Source organism: Aquarana catesbeiana, linkage group LG04 (assembly GCF_042186555.1).
Source record: "Aquarana catesbeiana isolate 2022-GZ linkage group LG04, ASM4218655v1, whole genome shotgun sequence".
In the NCBI taxonomy this organism is placed as follows: Eukaryota; Metazoa; Chordata; class Amphibia; order Anura; family Ranidae; genus Aquarana; species Aquarana catesbeiana.
In genome coordinates, this window is record NC_133327.1 from 210,641,536 (window position 1) to 210,664,295 (window position 22,760).

A 22,760-nucleotide genomic window follows, 5' to 3' on the forward strand; every position below is an offset into this window, starting at 1 on the left:
AGCTCAGCTTTACTGCTGTGCTGACTGTGAGGGTGCAGTTCAGCATTGGAGATCATCAAGATACACAGACATGCAGTAAATAAGCCTGTCTGCAGTGAGTTCTGTTATCAGGTGAACTTTATTGCTGTGCATTTGTTGTATTTTAAAAGAAGAGGGAGAAGAGAGCTGCTGGAGCTCCCAGTGCATCCCTGCCTCTATCCACTGCACCCTCCATGTCCTGGCCCTGAGAGAAAGAGTTCAGCAGCCAGGCACAGCATCCCAGGGTGGAGGGGGGTTCTGTTGGCTTGGGGGGTGCAGGTGAAATCTGGGGGGTTATAGCTCACCCCAGCACCCCCCCCTAGATCTGGTCACACCCACCCTCCACCTTCCATACACGGCTCTCGTCTCTTCATAATGTTTTCCAGCGGTGCAGCCGCTGCTACATCTGCACTGCTCTATTAGGAGAACATAGTGCACATTGCTTTGACTGGACAGCTCCGCCTACCAGACCCGTGTAACACAGAGCCGAGGAGCTCAAAATACTCAGCTCTGTTCTACATGGGTCTCATAGGCGTTAGGAGAGGACAGGACATCCTGAAGCACTACACAGCACAGATGCGGGTGGTTGCGGTGTTGGGACACGGATACAAGAGGACAGGTCAGCTGCGCATGGGATGATTAGGATGTGCCCAGGCACACTCGGCGCAGCCCGTGCGCATACCTATGGTTGCAGCTAAAATCAAGACTCATCAGACCAGGCAACATTTTGCCAATCTTCTATTGTCTACATTTGATGAGCCTGTGCGAATTGTAGCCTCAGTATAGTGTTCTTAGCTGACAGGAGTGGCACCCAGTGTGGTCTTCTGCTGCTGTAGCCCATCTGCTTCAAGGTTCGATGTGTTGTGCATTCAGAAATGGTATTGTGCATACATTCTTGGTTGTAACGAGTGGTTATTTGAGTTACTGTTGCCTTTCTATAATCTCAATAATCTGCCCATTCTCTTCTGACCTCTGACATCAAGGCTTTTATGTCCACACAAATGTTGTTCACTGGATATTTTCTCTTTTTTGGGCCATTCTTTGTTATTCCTACATATGGTTGTGCGTGAAAATCCCAGTAGATCAGCAGTTTTTGAAATAACCAGACCAGCCCATCTGGCACCAACAACCATGCCGCGTTCAAAGTCACTTAAATTTACTTTTCTTCCCTATTCTGATGCTCGGTTTGAACTTCAGCAAGTTGTCTTCACCACGTGTAGATGCCTAAATGCATTGAGTTGCTGCCATGTGATTGGCTGATTAGCAATTTGTGTTACCAAGCAATTGAATAGGTGTACCTAATAAAGTACAAATGGGTGTAAGAACTGCCGCGCCAACTCCAAAGGAGAAAGCAGCCAACACCACAATCAGACTAATTGTAAATATAAGTGAAACAACAATGTGTGGTGCTTATAAAAAGTGCTGGGAATCTACATTGATAAATGTAAGATCACAGTAGGTGATAGTAACACAAAAAGTGGCCAAAATGTGTAAATAAAAAATTATATAAGATATGTGACCACAGAAATATTGTGGTTAGTAGGTATAAAAGTACAAAACTATGTTGGTGAACCTAAAAGTGAATGGGTCACACTAAATGTGACATCAAAATTGAAAAGCAAAAATAAGTAAACCAAGGAGTAGAATCAACCAAAATGAAGTGGATAGTGATAAAAATCACACAGATGTGCTAATATAAATATGAGTAAAACAAATGGAATTGGCAATACCGCATGTCTATCATATCCGTCTAGTAGTACCTAATAAAGTGGCCGGTGAATGTATATTTTTATTCCCGTACAGGTCATGTTTATACCTTTTTTGTCAAGTGTTTCAGCCAAGCTAAAAGAGTGGAGGCAAAGGTAAACAGTGAGCCTTGCATGTAGTGCAAGGCCTGCTTTAAATCAATTCAGTACGACAAAAAAAAAATGATTGGTCACTATAGTTAGAGTTGCACATTGTTGTTTGCAATATTAAGGACTCACTCAAAAGTTGGTTTGGAATGTGACCATCCATATAAATTGTGGACATCATAGTGGTTAACTGGCTCTCCATTAGGAAGGTACTGTCTACTTTCCATGCATAAGGTCTTGTGTTCTAAGCCCATATGAGATGATTCCAAATCTGAAAAGTCATAGGAGGTTCAGTCATTGCTTTTTTCATAAACCTTGTTTAATTTTATTTCATTTTTAACATTAATTAATGAATTGTTGGTAAAGCAATCACGTACAAAAAGTGAATACCTGGACATGCCATGTTACTGCCAGGGAGCACTTAAGTGGAAATTATGGTTCACTTTAAGAGGGATTGCATATTTTTTGCCTTGAGAATTTGAACATTTTACATTATATTACAATTAACATGTCTCTATAGAAAAAAAAGAAATAACAAAAACTGACATAATGAAGTTGATTTACTAAAACTGGAGATTGCAACCTCTGGTGCAGCTGTGCATGGTAGCCTATTAGCATTTAACTTCAGCTTGTTAAATTAACCTTTGACAAAAAAAAAATGGAAGATGATTGGTTTCTTTGCAGAGCTGCACCAGATTTTGCCTCTCCAGTTTTAGTAAATCAATCCCAACCCCAACCCCAGCCACAACCTCCAGAATATTTTCTCTAGGAATCTGTAAGATTAAGTCATGTTGGGGCTGGAAGATGAAGGGGTTGTAAATCTTCGCCATTTTTCATCTTAATGCATTCTATGCATTAAGATGAAAGGGGCAACATGTGGATGGCCAGGTATGTACCCCATGGCCATCCACATGTGCCCAATGTGCCCAATCTGTGCAGGTTCGGGGTCACTCTGTGCAAAACGAGCTGCACAGTGAAGGTAAGTATGATATGTTTGATATTTTAAATTAAAAAAAAAGGAACCCTTACAATCACTGGAAGCTCTGCACCCTAGATTTAAGCCCTTAAGGGGATCTAAGGATACTAGACAGAAAAACAACATATTGTTTATAAGCTGGTGATTTTTTTTTCTACTGGGAACAAAGGTATGTGGTCTAGCAACATACCTAACCCAATCACCTCTTGGTTGGTGCCAGTGGTTGACAAGGGCTCAGTGCCTGTAAGAATGGAGTTGGAGTTTGGTGAAGGGCATATTTTTAAACCAGTCCCTTCAGGCACCGACCTAAAACTGATTGTAACATAGGCTGTTATTAATACAGCAGGTGGCCTATACTGCTGTTGCCATTTTGTTTAGTGGCACCTAAACACCTAGCAGTGGCACCTAAACCCTAGCAAATTGGACTGCTGGACTGGATTCTAAAAAGTTTGATTATCTTTAGACATGAAACAAACATTTGTTTAAAACTGTAACTAAGATATACACTATATTGCAAGTCAAATAATAAAAAAAACAAGTAAATCAGATATTGTTCCTACTTGGCATATATGGAGGTCTGTTTAGGGCTACATTTCCACAACCATTGACAGATCCGTGAACAAAACTAGCAGGCTCATTCATATCCTACACAAAAAAAGGAATAATAACAAAGACTGATTAACCTGACAGTTTTTTGTTTCTGCAAGCTGATTCGCCCCAAGCACATACACATTTATTTGCATAATTACACTTCAAATGCTGTTGCTATGCTGGATAACTTACTTGCAATCTGAGATAAGGGTCTCCCCAAAAGTCTTTTTCAAGCTAAATTTAAATTTACAAACATTTTTATTTACCTATTTGTATAGAGCTATGGTGACCATACTGGCTTATCCATATGTCTAGAATAGACATATGGCATAAGGTAATGATGAAGCTGTTTATCAGGTAATAGTATATGCCATATCATATACAGTGGGGCAAAAAAGTATTTAGTCAGCCACCAATTGTGCAAGTTTTCCCACTTAAAAAGATGAGAGAGAGACGCCTGTAATTGTCATCATAGATATACCTCAACTATGAGAGACAAATTGTGGAAACAAATCCAGACAATCACATTGTCTGATTTTTGAAAGCATTTATTTGCAAATTATGGTGTAAAATAAGTATTTGGTCACCTACAAACAACCATTATTTCTGGCTCTCACAGACCTGTATCTTCTTCTTTAACCACTTCAATACCGGGCACTTAGACACCTTCCCACCCAGGCCAATTTTCAGCTTTCAGCGCTGTTGCAATTTGAATGACAATTGCGCGGTCATACAACACTGTACTCAAACAAATTTTGTTCCCACAAATAAAGCTTTATTTTGGTGATATTTGATCACCTCTGCGTTTTTATTTCTTTGCAACCAATAAAAAAAGACCGAAAATTTTGAAAAAAAAAAACAAGTTTTTCTTTGTTTCTGTAAATTTATTTTGTAAATAAGTACGTTTTCTTCTTCAATGATGGGCACTGATATGGCTGCACTGACGGGCACTGATACGGTGGCACTGATGGGCACTGATGATGGGCACTGATAGGCGGCACTGATAGGTGGCACCGATGGGCACTGATAGGTGGCACTGGTATGCGGCACTGATGGGCACTCATAGGTGGCACCGATGAGCACTCATAGGCGGCACTGATGGGCACTCGTAGGTGGCATTGATGGGCATTCGTAGGTGGCACTGATGGGTACTTATGGGTGGCACTGATAGGTGGCACTGATGGGCACTGACAGGTGGCACTGATAACACTGATTGGTGGCACTGATAAAACTGATTGGTGGCATTGCTGGGCAGAACTGAAACATAATGGTGCCAATCAGTGCCCATTTGTGGGCACAGATTGGGCACATTGGGCACATGTGGATGGCCATGGGGTACATACCTGGCCATCCACATGTTGCCCCTTTCCTGGTGGTCCTAGTGTGGTGATCTGAGGGGGGGCTGTGCTGATAAACAATCAGCGCAGACCCCCCCCTGTCAGGAGAGCCGCCGATCGGCTCGCCTCTACTCGCGTCTGTCAGATGCGAGTGAGGAAAAGCTGATCAATGGCTCTTCCTATTGAGATCGTGATCAGCCGTGATTGGACACAGCTGATCACTTGGTAAAGAGCCTCTGAAGGAGGCTCTTTACCAAGATCGGTGTAGCGGTGTGTCAGGCTGACACACTGCTCCACCGATCGCCGCAATGCACACCCCCGCGGGCGCGCAGCGGCATGTTATCCTGCTGGACATCATATGATGCCCAGTCAGGATAACAGAACCACCGCCCGGCCGTCATCTGCTATGGGCTGGGCGGGAAGCGGTTAAGAGGCTCCTCTGTCCTCCACTCATTACCTGTATTAATGGCACCTGTTTGAACTTGTTATCAGTATAAAAGACACCTGTCCACAACCTCAAACATTCACACTCCAAACTTCACTATGGTGAAGACCAAAGAGCTGTTGAAGGACACCAGAAACAAAATTGTAGACCTGCAGCAGGCTGGGAAGACTGAATCTGCAGTAGGCAAGCAGCTTGGTGTGAAGAGATCAACTGTGGGAGCAATAATTGGAAAATGGAAGACATACAAGACCACTGATAATCTCCCTCGATCTGGGGCTCCACGCAAGATCTCACCCCGTGGGGTCAAAATGATCACAAGAACAGTAAGCAAAAATCCCAGAACCACACAGGGGGACCTAGTGAATGACCTGCAGAGAGCTGGGACCAACGTAACAAAGGCTACCATCAGTAACACACTACGCCGCCAGGGACTCAGATCCTCCAGTGCCAGACGTGTCCCCCTGCTTAAGCCAGTACATGTCCGGGCCCGTCTGAGGTTTGCTAGAGAGCATTTGGATGATCCAGAAGAGGATTGGGAGAATGTCATATGGTCAGATGAAACCCAAGTAGAACTGTTTAGTAGAAACACAACTCGTTGTGTTTCAAGGAGAAAGACTGCTGAATTGCAAACAAAGAACACCATACCTACTGTGAAGCATGGGAGTGGCAACAACATGCTTTGGGGCTGTTTCTCTGCAAAGGGAACAGGACGACTGATCCATGTACATGAAAGAATGAATGGGGCCATGTATCGTGAGATTCTGAGTGCAAACATCCTGCCATCAGCAAAGGCATTGAAGATGAAACATGGCTGGGCTTTTCAGCATGACAATGATCCCAAACACACCGCCCAGGCAACGAAGGAGTGGCTTCGTAAGAAGCATTTCAAGGTTCTGGAGTGGCCTAGCCAGTCTCCAGATCTCAACCTCATAGAAAACCTTTGGAGGGATTTGAAAGTCTGTGTTGCCCAGCGACAGCCCCAAAACATCACTGCTCTAGAGGAGATCTGCAATGAGGAATGGGCCAACATACCAGCAACAGTGTGTGACAACCTTGTGAAGACTTATAGAAAACGTTTGACCTCTGTCATTGCCAACTAAGGATATATAACAAAGTATTGAGATGAACTTTTGATATTGACCAAATACTTATTTTCCACCATAATTTGCAAATAAATTCTTTAAAAAATCAGACAATGTGATTGTCTGGATTTGTTTCCACATTTTGTCTCTCATAGTTGAGGTATACCTATGATGACAATTACAGGCCTCTCTCATCTTTTTAAGTGGGAGAACTTGCACAATTGGTGGCTGACTAAATACTTTTTTGCCCCACTGTACATTAGCATAGGGATAAGCAGTAGCACAAAGAATATATCATGAACTAGGTTATATTCTTGCCTGAAGTGATCACCTTGTTGGTGCAAGTGAAAGCAGGTTACTAAGGAGGTGAAAGGCAAATGAGTAGTCCTGAAAGTGAGCATGGGTACAGGTGACTAAGGAAAAGGGAATGATTAAACATTCACTTTTCTGCTGAGCTCCAAAGGCATTACAAATGGCATCTCTGTAGGCCTGTTTCCATCTAAATCCCTGTAAGCAAACTGGTGAGTGCTTCTTTAAATCAATTTGTCACTGTTCATAGAACCCCATATTCCAGTGTACCAACCAAATTCCATTTGTGTCAGTGACCCAGGGCACTTTTGTGGTCAGTGAAGTCAGATCTCTGATCTGCATATATGAGTTACAGGTGTTTGAATCATGAAATACAGCAACTTTTCAGAAAAAAAGGTTAGACACAGCATTCTGTTCATTCTTAACAGGACAGTTTTTGTTTCAAATTTATAACAAATTGGCACTTATGTATTATTTTAGCTCTTTTCAAATAATTTCTATTTGGGTTACACTCATCTTGCATTGTTTCTGTAATGTTTACAGCTACAGTCACAATACGATTTACCTTCAGTTGGTGAAATCCTAAATTCTTAGTGACTGCACTGTTACCAGCATGACTTCTCTAGAGCACATGGACGAGTCTAATGCTTCTAAACCATCAACATGGGACTCATGCTGAAAGGCTAATTTCTTGCTAGAAACTAATAAGGTCACTGAAGCTGCTCAGAAGCATGCTGTGCTGCTGATTGTCGCAGGACCTAAGACTTTTTCAATTATTTTCAATTATTCACTTCCCCGTGTGCCCTGCTAAATCAAGTGTCTGATCTTTTGAGGGAATTATTGGAATTCTGAAGACTCACTTTTACCTGTTTCAGTTGTAGCTGTAAGTAGTTTAATTTTAACAGTCTCAGTACATAATAGCATAGCTTTAGATGGAAGAGAGCAGTAGCACATAAAGGTATTTTTTTTTAATATCTCCCATTTGGTTACATGTAAGCTTTAAAACGCACCAAAAAAAAATTCAGGGGCTGCATTGCTGACCTTCTTATGAATATGCTGGTTCTTTGGCTTTCTATGTCTTTTACTTCCTCAACATCATAAGTTACTAATCAAGATCTGGGTAAGCATGCAAGGTCTAGGTCAGTGATACACAGCCTGATACACTATATGGCCAAAAGTTTGTAAACAATTAACCATCACACCTTTATGAGCTTGTTGGACATCCCATTCTAAAACCACAGGTATTAATACAGTGTTGCTCCCCACCCCCAAACTACTACCACCACCAACTTTGGATCTATAACAACCTCTACTATTCTTGGCAGGCTTTGCACAAGATTTTGAGATTTGGGGTTTATAGGAATTTGAGGCCATGTTGGATAAGGAGACCTCATTCAAAGATGGCATTCCAATGTATCCCAAAGTTGTTTGGTAAGCTTGAGGTTAGGACTCTGTGCAAGCCACTTGTGTTCCTCCACAAAACACTTGTTTAATTTTTTTTTTTTTTTTTTAACCTGCTTTTGTGCACAGGGATACAATCACACTGGAACAGAAAAGGGCTTTGACTCTGTATGCTGTAGCATTAACAATACCCTTTACTGGAAACAACTGACTAGTACAGTATCCCTTAATGGAAATGTGTTGGCCATGTAAGAGTCAGGTGTCAGTTTTGGCCATAGAGTGTATTTGAGCAGCTAACATTTTCAGAAGTAAAGGTTATATTCGGTAGCCTATATATTTCTCTCCTTACAGGGCTTTTTAAACACTATCAGGGTGAATTCAGTTTAAAATGTTATGTGATAGCACAACCTTGTGAAAAAAGATTACTATTAGGGTGAAATCACAGAACAACTTGCATTATGCTCAGTATAGATCTGGTGTGATGAAACATGTGGTACACATCATATGTGGTTTTTCAAATGTGGTTTGCTGATATCCAGGCTAATTGTATTTTGTATGTGCACTCACTGTCAGACTTTTCCTCCCACATCCACTATGTGGTTAATTGTTCATACTGTATGTTTAACACATTGTTATAAGTAGGCAGTGGCAAAATGTCAGATACAAATCGTAACAAAGAAATGAGTAATTAAAAAAAAAGTTTGTACAATGTTGATTATAATGCTCTGTATTGCTTTCTTCTTCTGTGAATGCTGCCTATCTGTACCAAAGGATGCTAATAGTTTTTTAATCATAAAAGCTCTGACTGATGCACATAAACTATTAAGAATAATTTGCGGAAACAATAAGGTTTTTTGTTATTTCTGTAATGCATTTTCCTTCGTTAGTTTCTTCTAATTTAGATGTTTTCAGCGAATGTTTTCAGCTGAGAATTACAGTACATCTTTACTCTCATACTCCCTTGGAACATAGTGCTAATTATAGGAAATTATACAACTGTGGGGGCGTTATGATTTATGATATAGAAAGCTCAATATGGTGACTTCTTTATTACCAGGCTTCACAGACACACACCATTTCTAAGTACTGCTACCACTCTTTCCAATTAAAGGCCCAGTAAACCTAAAGTATACTATGTTAGATAACATAGTACAGTAACTGTCCAAACATCACGTGATGTTCACATGCCATGCAATAGATATGAGTATAACATGCTATGTTTATATATTATATGGGTTAAAACTGGTTTAAAACCCAGAGACCGTTGATATCTATTTTTTTGCAAAAATCTTACAAGAAAGTGTGTTATTACGAAGAAAAAGAAAAAAGTTTCAAGAATGTATCAGAAGTTTTATTTGCCTATTAGTGCTAAAGATAATTCTAATTTTGAAGTGAAATGTAAAGCTTTACATATATTTGTAACCAGTACATTAGATATGTAGGTGTAGGTGTGTATTTTAAGTGTACAAGTCCTTTCATAGAACTAGCTGAGTATAATATTATTACAAATAATTTGATGAAAAAGGTGTCACTATCAGTTTTACTTACAATCCACAGTCCGTCAAACCTAATATGGTCCCTTCGATATTCTTCAATTTCACGGTGCCACCACTTCGCAGTTCGGTTAAGGAAGAAGTCAGGGAATGCAGCATAAGCTCTATAAAGCTATGAGAAAAAGAAAAGCCTTTGATATCACCAAATTCGTTAATGGTTGTTGTTGATGCTCCCAAAAATGTACAGTTTGAAGCATTAAGAGGAGGAAGTTGGCTTAACGTGGTTGTAAAGGTAGGTTTTCTATGCAGTAAGGTAAACAACTTTCTGCAAGCAGCTTCCCTTGTAGTCCTCCTAAATACTGTATTTATTGGCGTATAACACTCACTTTTTCACCATGAAAATTGGGTGCAAATAGCGTGTGCGTGTTATACGCCAATACTACAATTTCGGCTGCCTCGGAGGCAACAGGGGGGGGGGGGCGGGGGCGGGACGAGTGCCGTCAGATTACATACAGTGAGAATCTCCTGTTTACTTGGCGGCCTCTGTAATAGGAAGTCAATAGATGGCAATGGCGAGGCTGCTGCATTGATGGCAATGGCGAGGCTGCATTGATGTGGACTAATAAGGCTCTATTGATGGCACTTGTGAGGCTGCAGGCGGGCATTGATCAGGCTGCATTGATGGTAATGGTGAGGCTGCAGATGGGCACTGACCCTTATTTTGCTTCAAAGTTCCTTATTTAAAATTTCAGTTTTTTTCCTGAAACTTCCCTCTTAAAATGAATGTGCGTGTTATACGCCTGTGCACGTTATATGCCGATAAATATGGTACATACCTGGGCCCGATTTTGATCCAGCTATGTGCATGAGAGCAGAGGCTCTCTTGGCTCTCACACTCCTCATTGGCTCATATACAGCAGCAGGAGTCAAGCAGCCAGTAATGAGGAGCAAAGGGGGGCTGAGCCCTGTCCATAAGACTCACAGAACGAGGCTTGTGAGCAAGCACACACAAGCGCCCCCATTGCAATTGGCTTGCGTTGGGGCACTTGGTGTGGGGTGGGGCCCATAGCACCAGAGGAGGACCCCAGAAGAGGTGGATAGGGGCTGCTCTTTGCAAAGTCATTGCACAGAGCAGTTAAGTATAACATGTTTGTTATTTTGATTAAAAAGAAAAAGGCAAAGCCAGGCTCCAGTAGACCTGACAATGGATAGATTGCTAAGCTGACACCCTCTTTTTCTGTATTTATTTTACACTGTATGTGGAACTTAGTGGAAGGTGAATGAGATGTGTATCTCTGTAAGAAGAGTTAAGCTGTAGCATATTTGTGGGACCCTTGGTGGAAGCTCTGGTTAAATTACTATTCTGCTCTATGGTTGTAATTGTACCTCTGTAAACATACATATCAGTCTTTATTTTTGACGCCCTGTTAATTCTGGAACCTGTATGTTTCTAATTGCTTAATAAAGCTTTTTGTTGATAAAAAAGCCAAGCTTTACAATCACTTTAATTAGAACCGCTGGTTTGTAGCTCTCCAGAGTTCTTTCTACATGTATTTAAACTCAAACTAAAGTGCAGTACTCATAAAGCAAAAACAAAACTGATATCAGTCAAAGTGTGTGTCTATAATAAAATGTCCATGCAAACGAAAAAGGTCCATTGTTAATGTCAAGATGAACTAATCTGCATATGTTGTAAAAAACTCCTCCAAATGAAAAAAACAACGCACTCCGTGCTCCCACCTCATTGTCCAAATTAACGACTTATCAGAACAACATGACCCTCACAATGAGAAGTCAAATAGCACGTGAGAGTGGTTAGCTCAGTTCCTGGATATTTGATGTCACCACTTCAATCCACCATATACTGTATAGTCAACAGCCAAATGGAAATGCTCCACATAATATAAAGTCAGTGGTAACCAATATTTATTAAAAACAGTGCAACTCACATGTATAGAAACAAACAGAGCTGTACAAATCAAAATCCCCAAGAGAATATGCAGATTGCTTCCAGATTTCGTGATAACATCATGAGCGCGGGCTCTGCTTACATATTTTGTCAAAAATGACATCTGAAGATTATTTCATTTTTAATTCACAGTTTTTTTGTTTGCATGGCCATTCTATGATAGACACACTTTGGACTGTTATCAGTTGTGTTTTTTTTTGTTTTTGTTTTTTTTTACGAGCACTGCACTTTTGTTTGGGATTATTTGACATTACTATTTGGTATCCAAGGGTTTGCTGGCTGCTCGTTTAGGGATTTTACTCTTTTTAGCGCAATGTTTTTAGTTTTAAGAAGTTTCTACATATACTCGATAAGCTCCCCATGTACTTTTTATGTTTCCTCTTAATGCTACACCTACTTATTCAATGTATGTGCAAAACATTTCAAAATATGTCAGCCCTGCATAATGTATATAGAAGTAATAAATGTAAAAACTTAAATATTCTACAAAAATTTAAATCTGTCCAGAACTGTCCTGTCAGGTGTTTGTGGAGAGAAAACAAATTAATGCTCTCACTTATGAAAATCTCTATATGGTCACACATGCTGTGCATGTTTTGGATTCCAAATATGCTATTGTCGCTACAATTTGGAACACCTAAAAACTATTGGATATGGATATATGCATGAAAGTGTTGGCCTTACCACCTGCACTTTTAGTAATGATGAATCTCAAAAACAACAGACAGATGTGTTAAGCATAGTTTGTATATTTTAGTATCCTTGTACTTCTCCAAAATGAAAAGAGGCCACAGAGGAGCTATTGGCATTATTGGACAGTTTGGATCCTGTTGGTTACCTTGCACCCTAGGCACATGAGACGTGCAACTTCACCTGCTTCTGATGGTAATGCAAATGATTTTCATATACAGAGGCTGGTACACTTATAGCTACTTTGGTGACTTTTGGAGACTTTTGGAGACTTTGTTACCCGCACCACACTGGTGCACAACACTCATGAGGAGAGAAAGATGCAGGACAGCCGAGGCTCCCGTGCACATCGCTGGATTGAGAGGAGGCTCAGGTGAGTATTGGGGGGGGGCTGTGGGGGGAGCAGCACACAGAAGGTTTTTATACCTTCATGCATAGAGTGCATGAAGGTAAAAAACCTTTAGCCTTTACAACCACTTTAAAGTGGGTCTTCTGGAGAAACAAGATTAGAATTTTTAATTTATGCATATTGTATAATCTTTGGGGCAATTTGTACAGGGAATTCAAGCACCTAGCATTTAATGAGCCAATTTGTAGCTTACCCATAGGGATTATAATGTGGTAGAGCACCAGTAAACAGAAGGGCTACCAAAAAAGATGATTGGTTGATGGAGTAATTCCCAAGTAAGAAGTATAAAAGCTATATAAAATGAAGGGGGTCCCTTTGGATAACCATTCGGTACGGATATGTGAGAGCAGGAATGTAAGCAAGATTTATGAAGGTGCAGTAAATGGAAGTATGCATCTCCCATTTAGGGAGATGCAAAAGCAGAGACATGTTCTATTGGCAGCGTCTGTCTGTGCAAGTGCAATTTGTGTGGACAGGGTCTGAGTGCATGCAATCAAACCAGCAAAGAACTGAGTTCAGGTTTCAAGCTTTAGAGGGGCCAATTGTGACTCACCTAATAAGATAGGTGGGGGTGCCACAACAAAAAGCAAAGTAATCCACCAGTCTGAACTATGGAGTAAGTCAGTTAAACAATAAATATACCTGTTGCACCATCTCAAGCGACATCCCAAGATGAATGTTAATTGCCATGGAGTCGGAAGAGAAATTTGAGGTCAAAAAGGGGGAACCAGATCTGGCCAGGGTTTTTAGTGGCTGTTAAGCTATTTAGTAAATTACATGCAATCCCCTCTGTTAGAAAGAGTCTTATGTTGCAGTGTATACGCTTCGTAAAAAACATGCCCATTTCTACCCAAATTCACAGCACCGCTCAGCACTCACTTGACTCCTCGCTGCTACCTCTCCCAATCTGACAGCTAAAGTGAGAGGGGCCAAGAATCCCCCCCTGACATCAGTCGGGAGGGGGGTAGGAGAGGGAGAGCGAGCCGATATGTCAGCCGGGGAGGATAGAAACGGCGAGGAGTCACGTGAATGCCGAGCAGCGCTGTGAATTCAGGTAGAAATGGGCAAATTTTTTATAAAGCACAGATACTGCAGCATAGGACTCCTAACAGAGGGGATTGCATGTAGTTTACACTGTAATTTCAGCAGCAGGAGAAGGGGCAGACACTGTCACTAGTGGACAAGCAAGGAGGGGAGGGGGGAGAGGATAGGGTAGAGAGGATAGAGGAGAGCTGCAGATGATGGAGACATGTTAACTGACCACAGTGTCAGGGCTCAGCAGCCATGATAAACCGTGGTCAGTTTACATGGGGGGGCAGCACCAGGCAGGATCAGCCAGGTATTTTAGGTGATTCAGGAGGCTAAATTACACAGCACAAGCACTGTGCTTTAAAGTAACAAGATGTTTAAAATAACAGGATCCAATTTTTTTTAGGGTTACAAATGCTTTACGTTTCACAGTATGTACATCAAAGGCTTTCAAGAATGCCAGCAGGTCATTAGGTGTGTACAGGATATGTTTTCTACCACCCCTCTTAAGCTGACCATACATGGATCAAAATTTAGCAGGTTCAGCTCTATCAATCGACTTCTCATGAACTAGCTTGTTCACACATTTTTGTTCAATCAGCACAATCACCGAATGAGAGAATGGTTGGTCCAAGCAGATTTAAGAAGTCCACCATTGACACCGACACTGATGTTTCTTAGGCAGAAAGGAATAAGATCTTTTTCTTGCAAAGGAGAAGCTGCGTACCAATGACATCACTTGGCTCAGACAATTTTTATTCAGCCATAAAAGTTGAGTCAAGTCACACCATTGGTGTGCAACTTTTCAGTATCTTCACAAAGCAAGGATAGACTCCTTGGATGGCTACCTGATCGAATTTGCAACAGTGGAGGCTTGGAGCAGTGGCTCCAGCATGACTCACATCTTTTTCTTGTTAATCTTGTGCCCAAATGTGCTTATTATAGAAATGGAGTATGCCCTTTCACTCCACTACAACTTTAAACATGAAATCAAAAGGCTCTACACTTGCGTTTAATCTTTTGTGGTCTTTGCCCTGATCGGTCTGTGTAATTTAATGTATGTGAGAGAGATCGAACAGAAGGTAAAGGATCATTATTTCTCAGCACTATCATTCTATTCAGGAAATAACCCCTGCATTACTGGTATCATGACATTTTTAAAAGTGCAGACATAGAGAGACTGAATTCTGTCCTTTTAATACTCGATGATGTACCTAAACAGGGACAGATCCTGATTGCATTTTCTTGTTGAAAAACATGAAGTGTGGTGGACACATAGGTCTCTACATCTTGAAGGGTTAAATAAAAAATCCAATTTTGTTTATTTACATACTACTGACTTTCTGATTTTTTACACTCATAAGTTGCAGACAAGAATATGTGACTATTTAGTTCTTTATTTTGTGTGACCTGACCCTTTTGATAATTACAAATACAGTAGCTTTGTTCTGTATATTGATGGACTTCTCACCTAACTCAATGAAAGGATCCATGCCTCCATGTCTGTAATTGGGTATCTGTTGACCTTTGTCTAGTAGAGGTTTGTTATATCTATGTGTAGTTTTAACATTTTTGTAATAAAGATACATTTTTTATATTTGCTGCCTCGTGGTGTGCCCACAAAGTCCATTTTTTTTTTTTTGAGAGTCCTAGTTACTCTCTCAATCCTTTTTCTCTAATAACTGGATGTTGGCATGGTGGGGGTCCTCCCTTTTTATTTTGTGTAACATACAATACATTTTATATAATCAATGACTCTGCACTATTACAAGCATTGTTAGTCATTCATTTGTTTTAATAAATGATTGTGAGCCCAGAGGGGTGGATCTTGTTTTGGCTGCAGCTTTGTGGATTCCTGTCTTTAGCTGTTATTTAATTAAACTTTCTCAGTCTGTTAGTCATACATGCATCAGACAAGGAGCAGGAACACTTGAAACTGTTGTGCAATAGTATTGGCATGGGAAATCAATGCCATTTATTGAGCAAAAATGTATTAGGGTGCGTTAACTCTCTTGGATGAGTTATTATTGGACAGTTTGGAGCCTTTCGGTTAACTTTCACCCCCTGCACAGGTGACGTGCAACTCACCTAACAACAATAGCGCTAAAAACACATGAGAATATTGGCAATACACATAATCTGTGTACAAAAGTCATATGAACAAACAAGGTAATGAAAAGTGATGATCAAACAATTGGTCCTAGTTAGAAAAAAAGAACAGAGGCTCAAAGCTTCCAAAACCACACATAATATACGGTAGGTCCATGAATCTTTAGATATAATACCAACAGGATAGCCAGGAATGAAAGTCATATGATAGACACAGGGGAAAACCCCAAGTATCATACTAAAGACACAGTGAGAAAGAAGAAAAATGCAAGAAAAGAAGAAGAAAAAGGGAAAGAAGAGAGAAGAGGTCTTTAGCTCAGACCGTGTCATGGTCGCAATCCACAGGTTCAATGCAAACCTGAGCATCAGGGCTCAACTAGGGAAAAGTCAAAACCATGTGGAAGGAAATGGTCTACTCGGGTATTTATTTACTTTTTATGTCCATATTATAATGTATACAAACTCTGTTCCTTTTATAAAGTATATAAAGACTTCCAAAGAACTATAAAGCCTAATAAATTTAAAGAAAATTAATGGTTTATTACCCTCACTTGTGTATCCCAGTCCAAAGACCCATCAACATAGACATCAGGTAAATCTGGCCAGACCTTAAAGCAAAGAAAATATGACTTAGTATAACAATCAAACCAAGATCACAGTAAAATTACATAATAATACATGAGCTTCTTCACACTTGACATATTTATAAATACCTTTCCCCATACTATATCATTGCTATTTGGCCATTTGATGAACACGTCATCTTGAACACCTCTGGTAAAAGCTGGATAGGGTTTGGTTTCATTTCCTGCAATAGCAGGGTCCTATAAATGATCCATAAAGAAAAAAAATGTAACGTTAATTCAAAAGAATTAAATATTATTTAATATGCCTAAACTGGACAAATGTGTACATCTGTGGACTAACATAGCTGCTGCCAATATACTATGGGTCACAACTGGACTTCAGGTAAACAACTAAAAACACAGTTGAAATACATATAAGAGGGCTGTCTTACCTGCTCAAGGATTTGCATTTCTGTCCATCCAGTTCTGAAATGTATACAGCCCCGCACACATCCCAGCCCTGTCTAGCAGGGCAGAAAGCCTGGATTTTCTCAGTTAAAGTTTTGTAACTCTCCAAAGTCTCCTCCTCACCCTTACTGCATGACTTGACAGTGAAAAGAGAAGCAGCAGACTGATGAGTTATCTGTCACTTGGCTCTCTCTTCCTATCAGCATGTTCCTTGCACTACAGCACAACCGATTGGAACCTTATGTCACTTCTTCCTCTCCCAGTCTGAGCTCTGCTATACAAGGACGGTGACAATACAATTTGATATGAAAGGCTAAAATCACTTAAAAAAAATTACTGTGCAGTCAAGGTGCCCCAGTAGTGTGAAAGACATTGTCTAGTAAAATGGAGCTTAGCTTACACAACGTATCTGTAGGCCACCTCTGCTTCCCAAAGCTCAATAAAGAACTACAATCCTGACAGATTTGCTCTGTCATCTAATAGAAGCTGGGACTCCTTGACCATTGAGAGTGTGTTTTCTTGTTCACAAACTGGTGCATGTGCAGTGCTCTTTCTCCTTCTGTCGCTGCAGTGCTGCAAGAGGGGAAAGGAGAGTACACCGCACACGCATTCTTTTGTGAACAAAGAACAGCACTTGTTCCTGCTATGCTGGGAGTGCAGTCAGTGGTCAAGGTGCTTCTATGGATGGAGCAGATCTGTCTGGGTGGTACTTTTTAGTCCAGGCATAGAAAACAGACATATTGGCCTACAGGTATGTCATAAATTAAACTCCATTTTTCTAAGTTGAGCAATATTGTTTATACTACCGGGACCCCTTGACTGCACAGATTTTTTTTTTAAGGTAAATGTAGTGTTTAAATAATAAATGTAAAGGTGTATTCCTGAATACAGAACTGCATTTATTTGTGTCTTTTATATCTGTCTGGAGTACCACTTAGGGGTAAATGCATATCCTAAAAATGAATGTCTTGTATTTTCTTTTTAGTCTGTTAAATATTTGTTTTATCTGTTCTTTAAGTCCAAAAAACAGAAAACATGTTGACCCTGTCGACACTGCAGAGTGAATAGAATTTCTCTGAATTTCTATGATCCTGATTGTGCGATCAGCATGATCTACATGATCATAGGATCAACATGGTTGAGGAATTTTTATGGGAGATGTACCAATCTAGTAGGCCTTTTAATGATTTTGCGTTGGAGTTGCTTAGACACATCTTGGCATGTAACATTTTTGTGTTTTGGGATGTCTATTGCCTCCAAGTGCAGGGAGTGACAATGGGGGTGTGCTGTGCCTCATCGCTAACCTGTACCGGGGGGGGGTGGGAGAGAAGACTGTTCTTGGTCAATTTGGCATCTACGTATCTGTGTCATGTGTTGGCACAAGTACATAGACAATATTCTAATGATTTGGACTTGAACTGAGCAAGATCTTTTTGAATTTATGTCATTCCTTAGTTGTAATGATCTGAATGAGAAATTCACCATGCCTGCTAGTAAGCAAAATATAGACATTGGATGTTGAAATCCTAGTACAGAGGGATGAATCTTTGGTTATCAATCTCTATAGAAAAGAGACAGCTGGAAACATCGTTCTACACACACATTGTGCACACTTGTGGCCCTTGATACGGCTCATACCATATAGTCAATACCTGCAGTTCCATAGAAGGTGAAAAAGATTTTCAAAGGGAGGCAAAAACTCTGAGAGGCTTATGGTACGAGGGACAGCAAAACATTGCTAAAAAGATCATATCAAAGAGTGAAGAGCCAGTCCTGGGATATGCTTATCTTTAAATCTAAACCTTGTAGTACTTTAACAAGGTAAAGTTGGTTACCAGTTTTACAGGATATAACCAACAGTTGAGGGAAATCCTACAAAACACTGCCATCTACTCACCAGTGTTGTGTTGAAATACATCCAGGAACATCCTTAGATGATTTTCCGATGTAGCAAATGTATTAGGGGTATATTCATGGGGAGGGCAGGGAAGAGCCATGTATGAGGAAAGGGACAAATAGATGTGTCACTGCCTGCAATGCCCTTAGATCAGGGTAGGCGATACAATTACTCTCCCGGATGGTAGCATTTATACCCCTCATGCATTATGTGTGTGTGTGGTGGACTTTATATAGGAAAAAAAAGACCCTTCCGTCGGCATACCTAAGTTCATGTGTACTAGGTAGAAAGTGGTCTAATGTCTTCGCTCAAATATTTGCTTTGTGTTTGGCTGGACGTGCAGTCTCTTTTTTGGCCACTAGGTGTCACCTTATGTTCCAGCTCCATTCTCCCCTATTTTTGCAGCCACTTAGATGCCCTGTTTCTGATGGACTCCCTTGTCTTCCTACTTTGAGGTTGTGGGGCGGTCTTTCTGCCCATCTCCTCATGTGCATGGGCTGGGGACTGGCATTGTATCCCCACCTCCTTCTCCCCTCCAGTTGGGAGTCGGTGTGATATGTGGGCTTCAATCCATGTCCCTATCAATGCGCCACAGTCCACAGCGCCACAGACACATAAGGGTAGCGGGAGTTCTAGCCCACGCATGCACAGTCTCAGGATGCTCCCACCATGTGTGATATCACCTGCAGCCCAGTTGATCATGACAGGAGTATATGAGGGGGCTAGGATGGCCCCATAGATGGCACAACTGTGGTGCATGGTGCTATTTTTCTTCCAAATAAACAATATGGCATGTTAGACAACATTGTGGAGTCATTATTTTACTTAGTATGTGATTATGCATACTTATAGGGGGATTTATTGTATAGCCATATTGGTAGTTATCTATATGCTATAGGGGTGGGTGGTGGTACTATTTAGAGTAGCCACACATAAGAATTTTCTCTTATGCACCTACTTTAATCCAAATCTCTTATCTATGTAGAAATACTTACCTACAGATGAACCCCTGGTGGGTACATCAGACTCTAAGACATTATTGTAAGTTTTTCTTACTATAAAATTCTTGAGTCTTTTATTAATATGGTAATTGTCAATTTTCAGCCTGGGTTTAAACAATAAATAGAAAAAAAGTGTATCCTCAATTTTTATATTATTTTATTTCTTTTATTTTTTTAATCCTCAACTATCTCACTTTCGGTTTACAAGCACATCACTCACCAAGAGAATAATAAATTTCATTCCTTCTGCTCTTATTCGGTCAACCAGGGCTGGCAGTCCTGAGAAGTTGGCACCAAGTGTAAAGTCCATTTGTCTCTCCATGTAGTCTATGTCAGCATATTGTACATCCTGTAGAGTCAAACACAAATGCACTTTATAAGATATAACTTCATTTCAAATATAAAAGCACTTCAGATTAAGAATTAACAGGTATTATGATATATAATTTATAAAAAAAGTTTCATCAAACCTTCTTTTGACCAGCAAATTAACTATTAAAACATATTTATTTATATATCTAAACTAGGAGGTTATACTGATGGATGTATACTATTCAAACTGTTAAGAATGACATAGAAAGCCTTCCACAACCCTGCCTTCTGAGAATTTTACCTCATCTCAAAATATCACCAAATTAATTTTCTTAATTTCTCCCAAGACTGTTTGCTCTCTAGTTTCCTTGTCAACTAATCTTATGCTCACCTCTAGGACTTCTCCTAAACCTCTTCCCTTCTCTGGAACTACCTACTTCAATCTGTATGGCTAACTGCTACTCTGTCTGCCTTTAGGCGATCCTTGAAAACACATTCCTTTAGGCAAGAAATTTTGATTTTTGAACAAATCCTCCCCACACAATTATGACCTATTGTATCATTTGCCATTCCCTTTAGATTGAAAGTTCTTGTCCTTCTAACCCTCTTGTCTTGAATTGCATTGTAACTGTACTGTCTCTTTTTTTATCAATCATGTATATTAATAATATTATTAATGTGTTAGCTTGAGCTAGAAAGGACATAATCTAGAGTTCCTATATCCTATATCAGAACAATATGCAGTTTCCTACAGGTAGTTGCTCAACTCAAAAATGAAGCTCCTCCCCCTGTGTGGATTCTATACATTTTTCTTATGTGCAAGGGTGGAAAAAAAAAATAGAACATACATACACAGTGCATACTGAAGACCACGAGACTCTTTAATTCATAATTGAACAATATATAAAATCTGCACTGGCTTTTAATTGATCAAAGTCACATAGGAAAAGAGATTAGAGTATTGCATGCCTGTCTGAGCATAACAAGGAGAAGAGGATATTGAAGCAGTGGCATATCCTCCATGGGTGCAATGTGTGCAGGGGAGGAGGGAAGCCTCACTGTGTCCTCACATATTGCACACCAAAATGCCTTTCCATTCTGGGTAATTTGCAGCTGTAGCAAAAATCCTTTAGCATTTCTGTATGGGGAGGAGATTGAGCACCAATCTAATAGGGGAGCTGAAATTAATTGTTGCATCAATGCATCACGATTCGGGTGTCCCCGATGCGGCATCGATGAATCGATGCATAAATCGATTACCGGGTGACGTCATCCCAACTTGCCCCGCCCCACCTGGGAGAGAGCTCCGAGCGTATTGTTAAAATTACTGTGTTTTAATAAATGCCATGTTACAATCAATGAAGTGCCCCTCTGTATGTGCTTTTTAAAAAATATGGAACATCATACCGAATTTCACAGTACAATACATCCCACTAGTGTGACTGCACTGCCCGGCCCGGCCTGGCCCGCTTCTCTCCTCTCACGTCTCATGTCTCTCCTGACATCAGCGGGGAATTCTCAGCCCGCCCGAGAGAACATATGAGGTAGTGCTGCCTGAAAGCTCAAGCACCAGGACAATATATTTCAATAACATTTGTAGCACTTGTAAGATATATTTTGTGTAGAGAATACTGAATATATTGTGTTGGGTCATTGCACCCAGATGTGATATTTCAGTTGTAGGTAGATGTCAGTGGGCAGTTATTTGCTAACTTCCCATTTCCTGTCTCAGTTACTGACTTTCTTCTATCAATTTTAGAGTTATGAGTGTTCCTATTATTCTTTTATATTTTAGACTTGTAATTGCTGTAAAATGTAGGTTTCAGCAGAGTTTCAACTATATTTTTGGGCACTTGGTATTATCTAGTTAGATAGGACGTGCAATTTTGTTATTAGAGCCAGACAAACTGATGCTTTTTTTTCAAAACTGGCCAGCTGCACCAGAAAATGTAAACATGACATATTGATTGTATCTGCCCATGTTCATTACTCTTACAGTGGTCTAACTCTTCAAAATTTACCAAAAACCAAATTATTCATTTTCGGTTGACTGAAACTTAAATGTTTTTGGAAAAATAGAAAAACAGGTCAGACTGCTTGCTAATGTGTAAATTCTGCACCTACATAGGGAATTTTTGCCCGTTTCATATTTTCATATATATCAGCAATTTCTGCATCATTCTTGTATCCATAACGACAAAGCTGGAATCCAAGAGCCCAGTAGGATGGCATTACTGGGCGTCCAACAAGCTAAGAAAATCAAAAAACAAAAACAAAAAAAAAAATTACGGTATAGAAGTTAATTTATATTTACTCAACTATTCTGGCCAAAATGAAAGGCTACTTACTGCCGTGTATTGTTGGACAACATCTTCTGGTTTGGGACCCAAGACTACATAAAAGTCTAAAATACCTCCAATAGTGCGGTATGTTAGAGCAGGTGTTTCCTGTAGTGTCAAATCTTACAGTAAAAAGATAAATGTTACAGATTCATGAAATTAGTAATACTGAAAAAAAATATATTATATATATATATATATATATATATATATATATATATATATATATATATATATATATATACACATATACACACATATATACATACACACAACTGTGCTCATAAGTTTACATACCCTGGCAGAATTTATGATTTCTTGGCCATTTTTTAAAGAGTATGAATGATAACACAAAAACATTTCTTTCACTCACGGTGTTAGTGTCTGGCTGAAGCCATTTATTATCAGTCAACTGTGTTTACTCTTTTTAAATCATAATGGCAACAGAAACTACCCAAATAGCCCT

The 22,760-nt window shown here is 40.0% G+C and overlaps 1 protein-coding gene across 3 annotated transcripts in view; it reads right to left on the reverse strand.

Moving 5' to 3' along the window:
- SI (sucrase-isomaltase) overlaps positions 1-22,760 on the reverse strand; it is a 470,126-nt gene that overhangs the window by 223,513 nt on the left and 223,853 nt on the right. For all 3 annotated transcript variants that reach the window (XM_073626133.1, XM_073626134.1, XM_073626135.1), the window contains 8 exons: positions 22,304-22,416; positions 22,080-22,205; positions 19,864-19,992; positions 16,425-16,535; positions 16,257-16,319; positions 9,561-9,677; positions 3,408-3,492; positions 2,004-2,142 (listed from right to left, as the gene is read on the reverse strand). In XM_073626133.1, the coding sequence (XP_073482234.1) occupies positions 2,004-2,142; positions 3,408-3,492; positions 9,561-9,677; positions 16,257-16,319; positions 16,425-16,535; positions 19,864-19,992; positions 22,080-22,205; positions 22,304-22,416 (883 nt within the window). The remainder of the gene's footprint in view (positions 1-2,003; positions 2,143-3,407; positions 3,493-9,560; positions 9,678-16,256; positions 16,320-16,424; positions 16,536-19,863; positions 19,993-22,079; positions 22,206-22,303; positions 22,417-22,760) is intronic.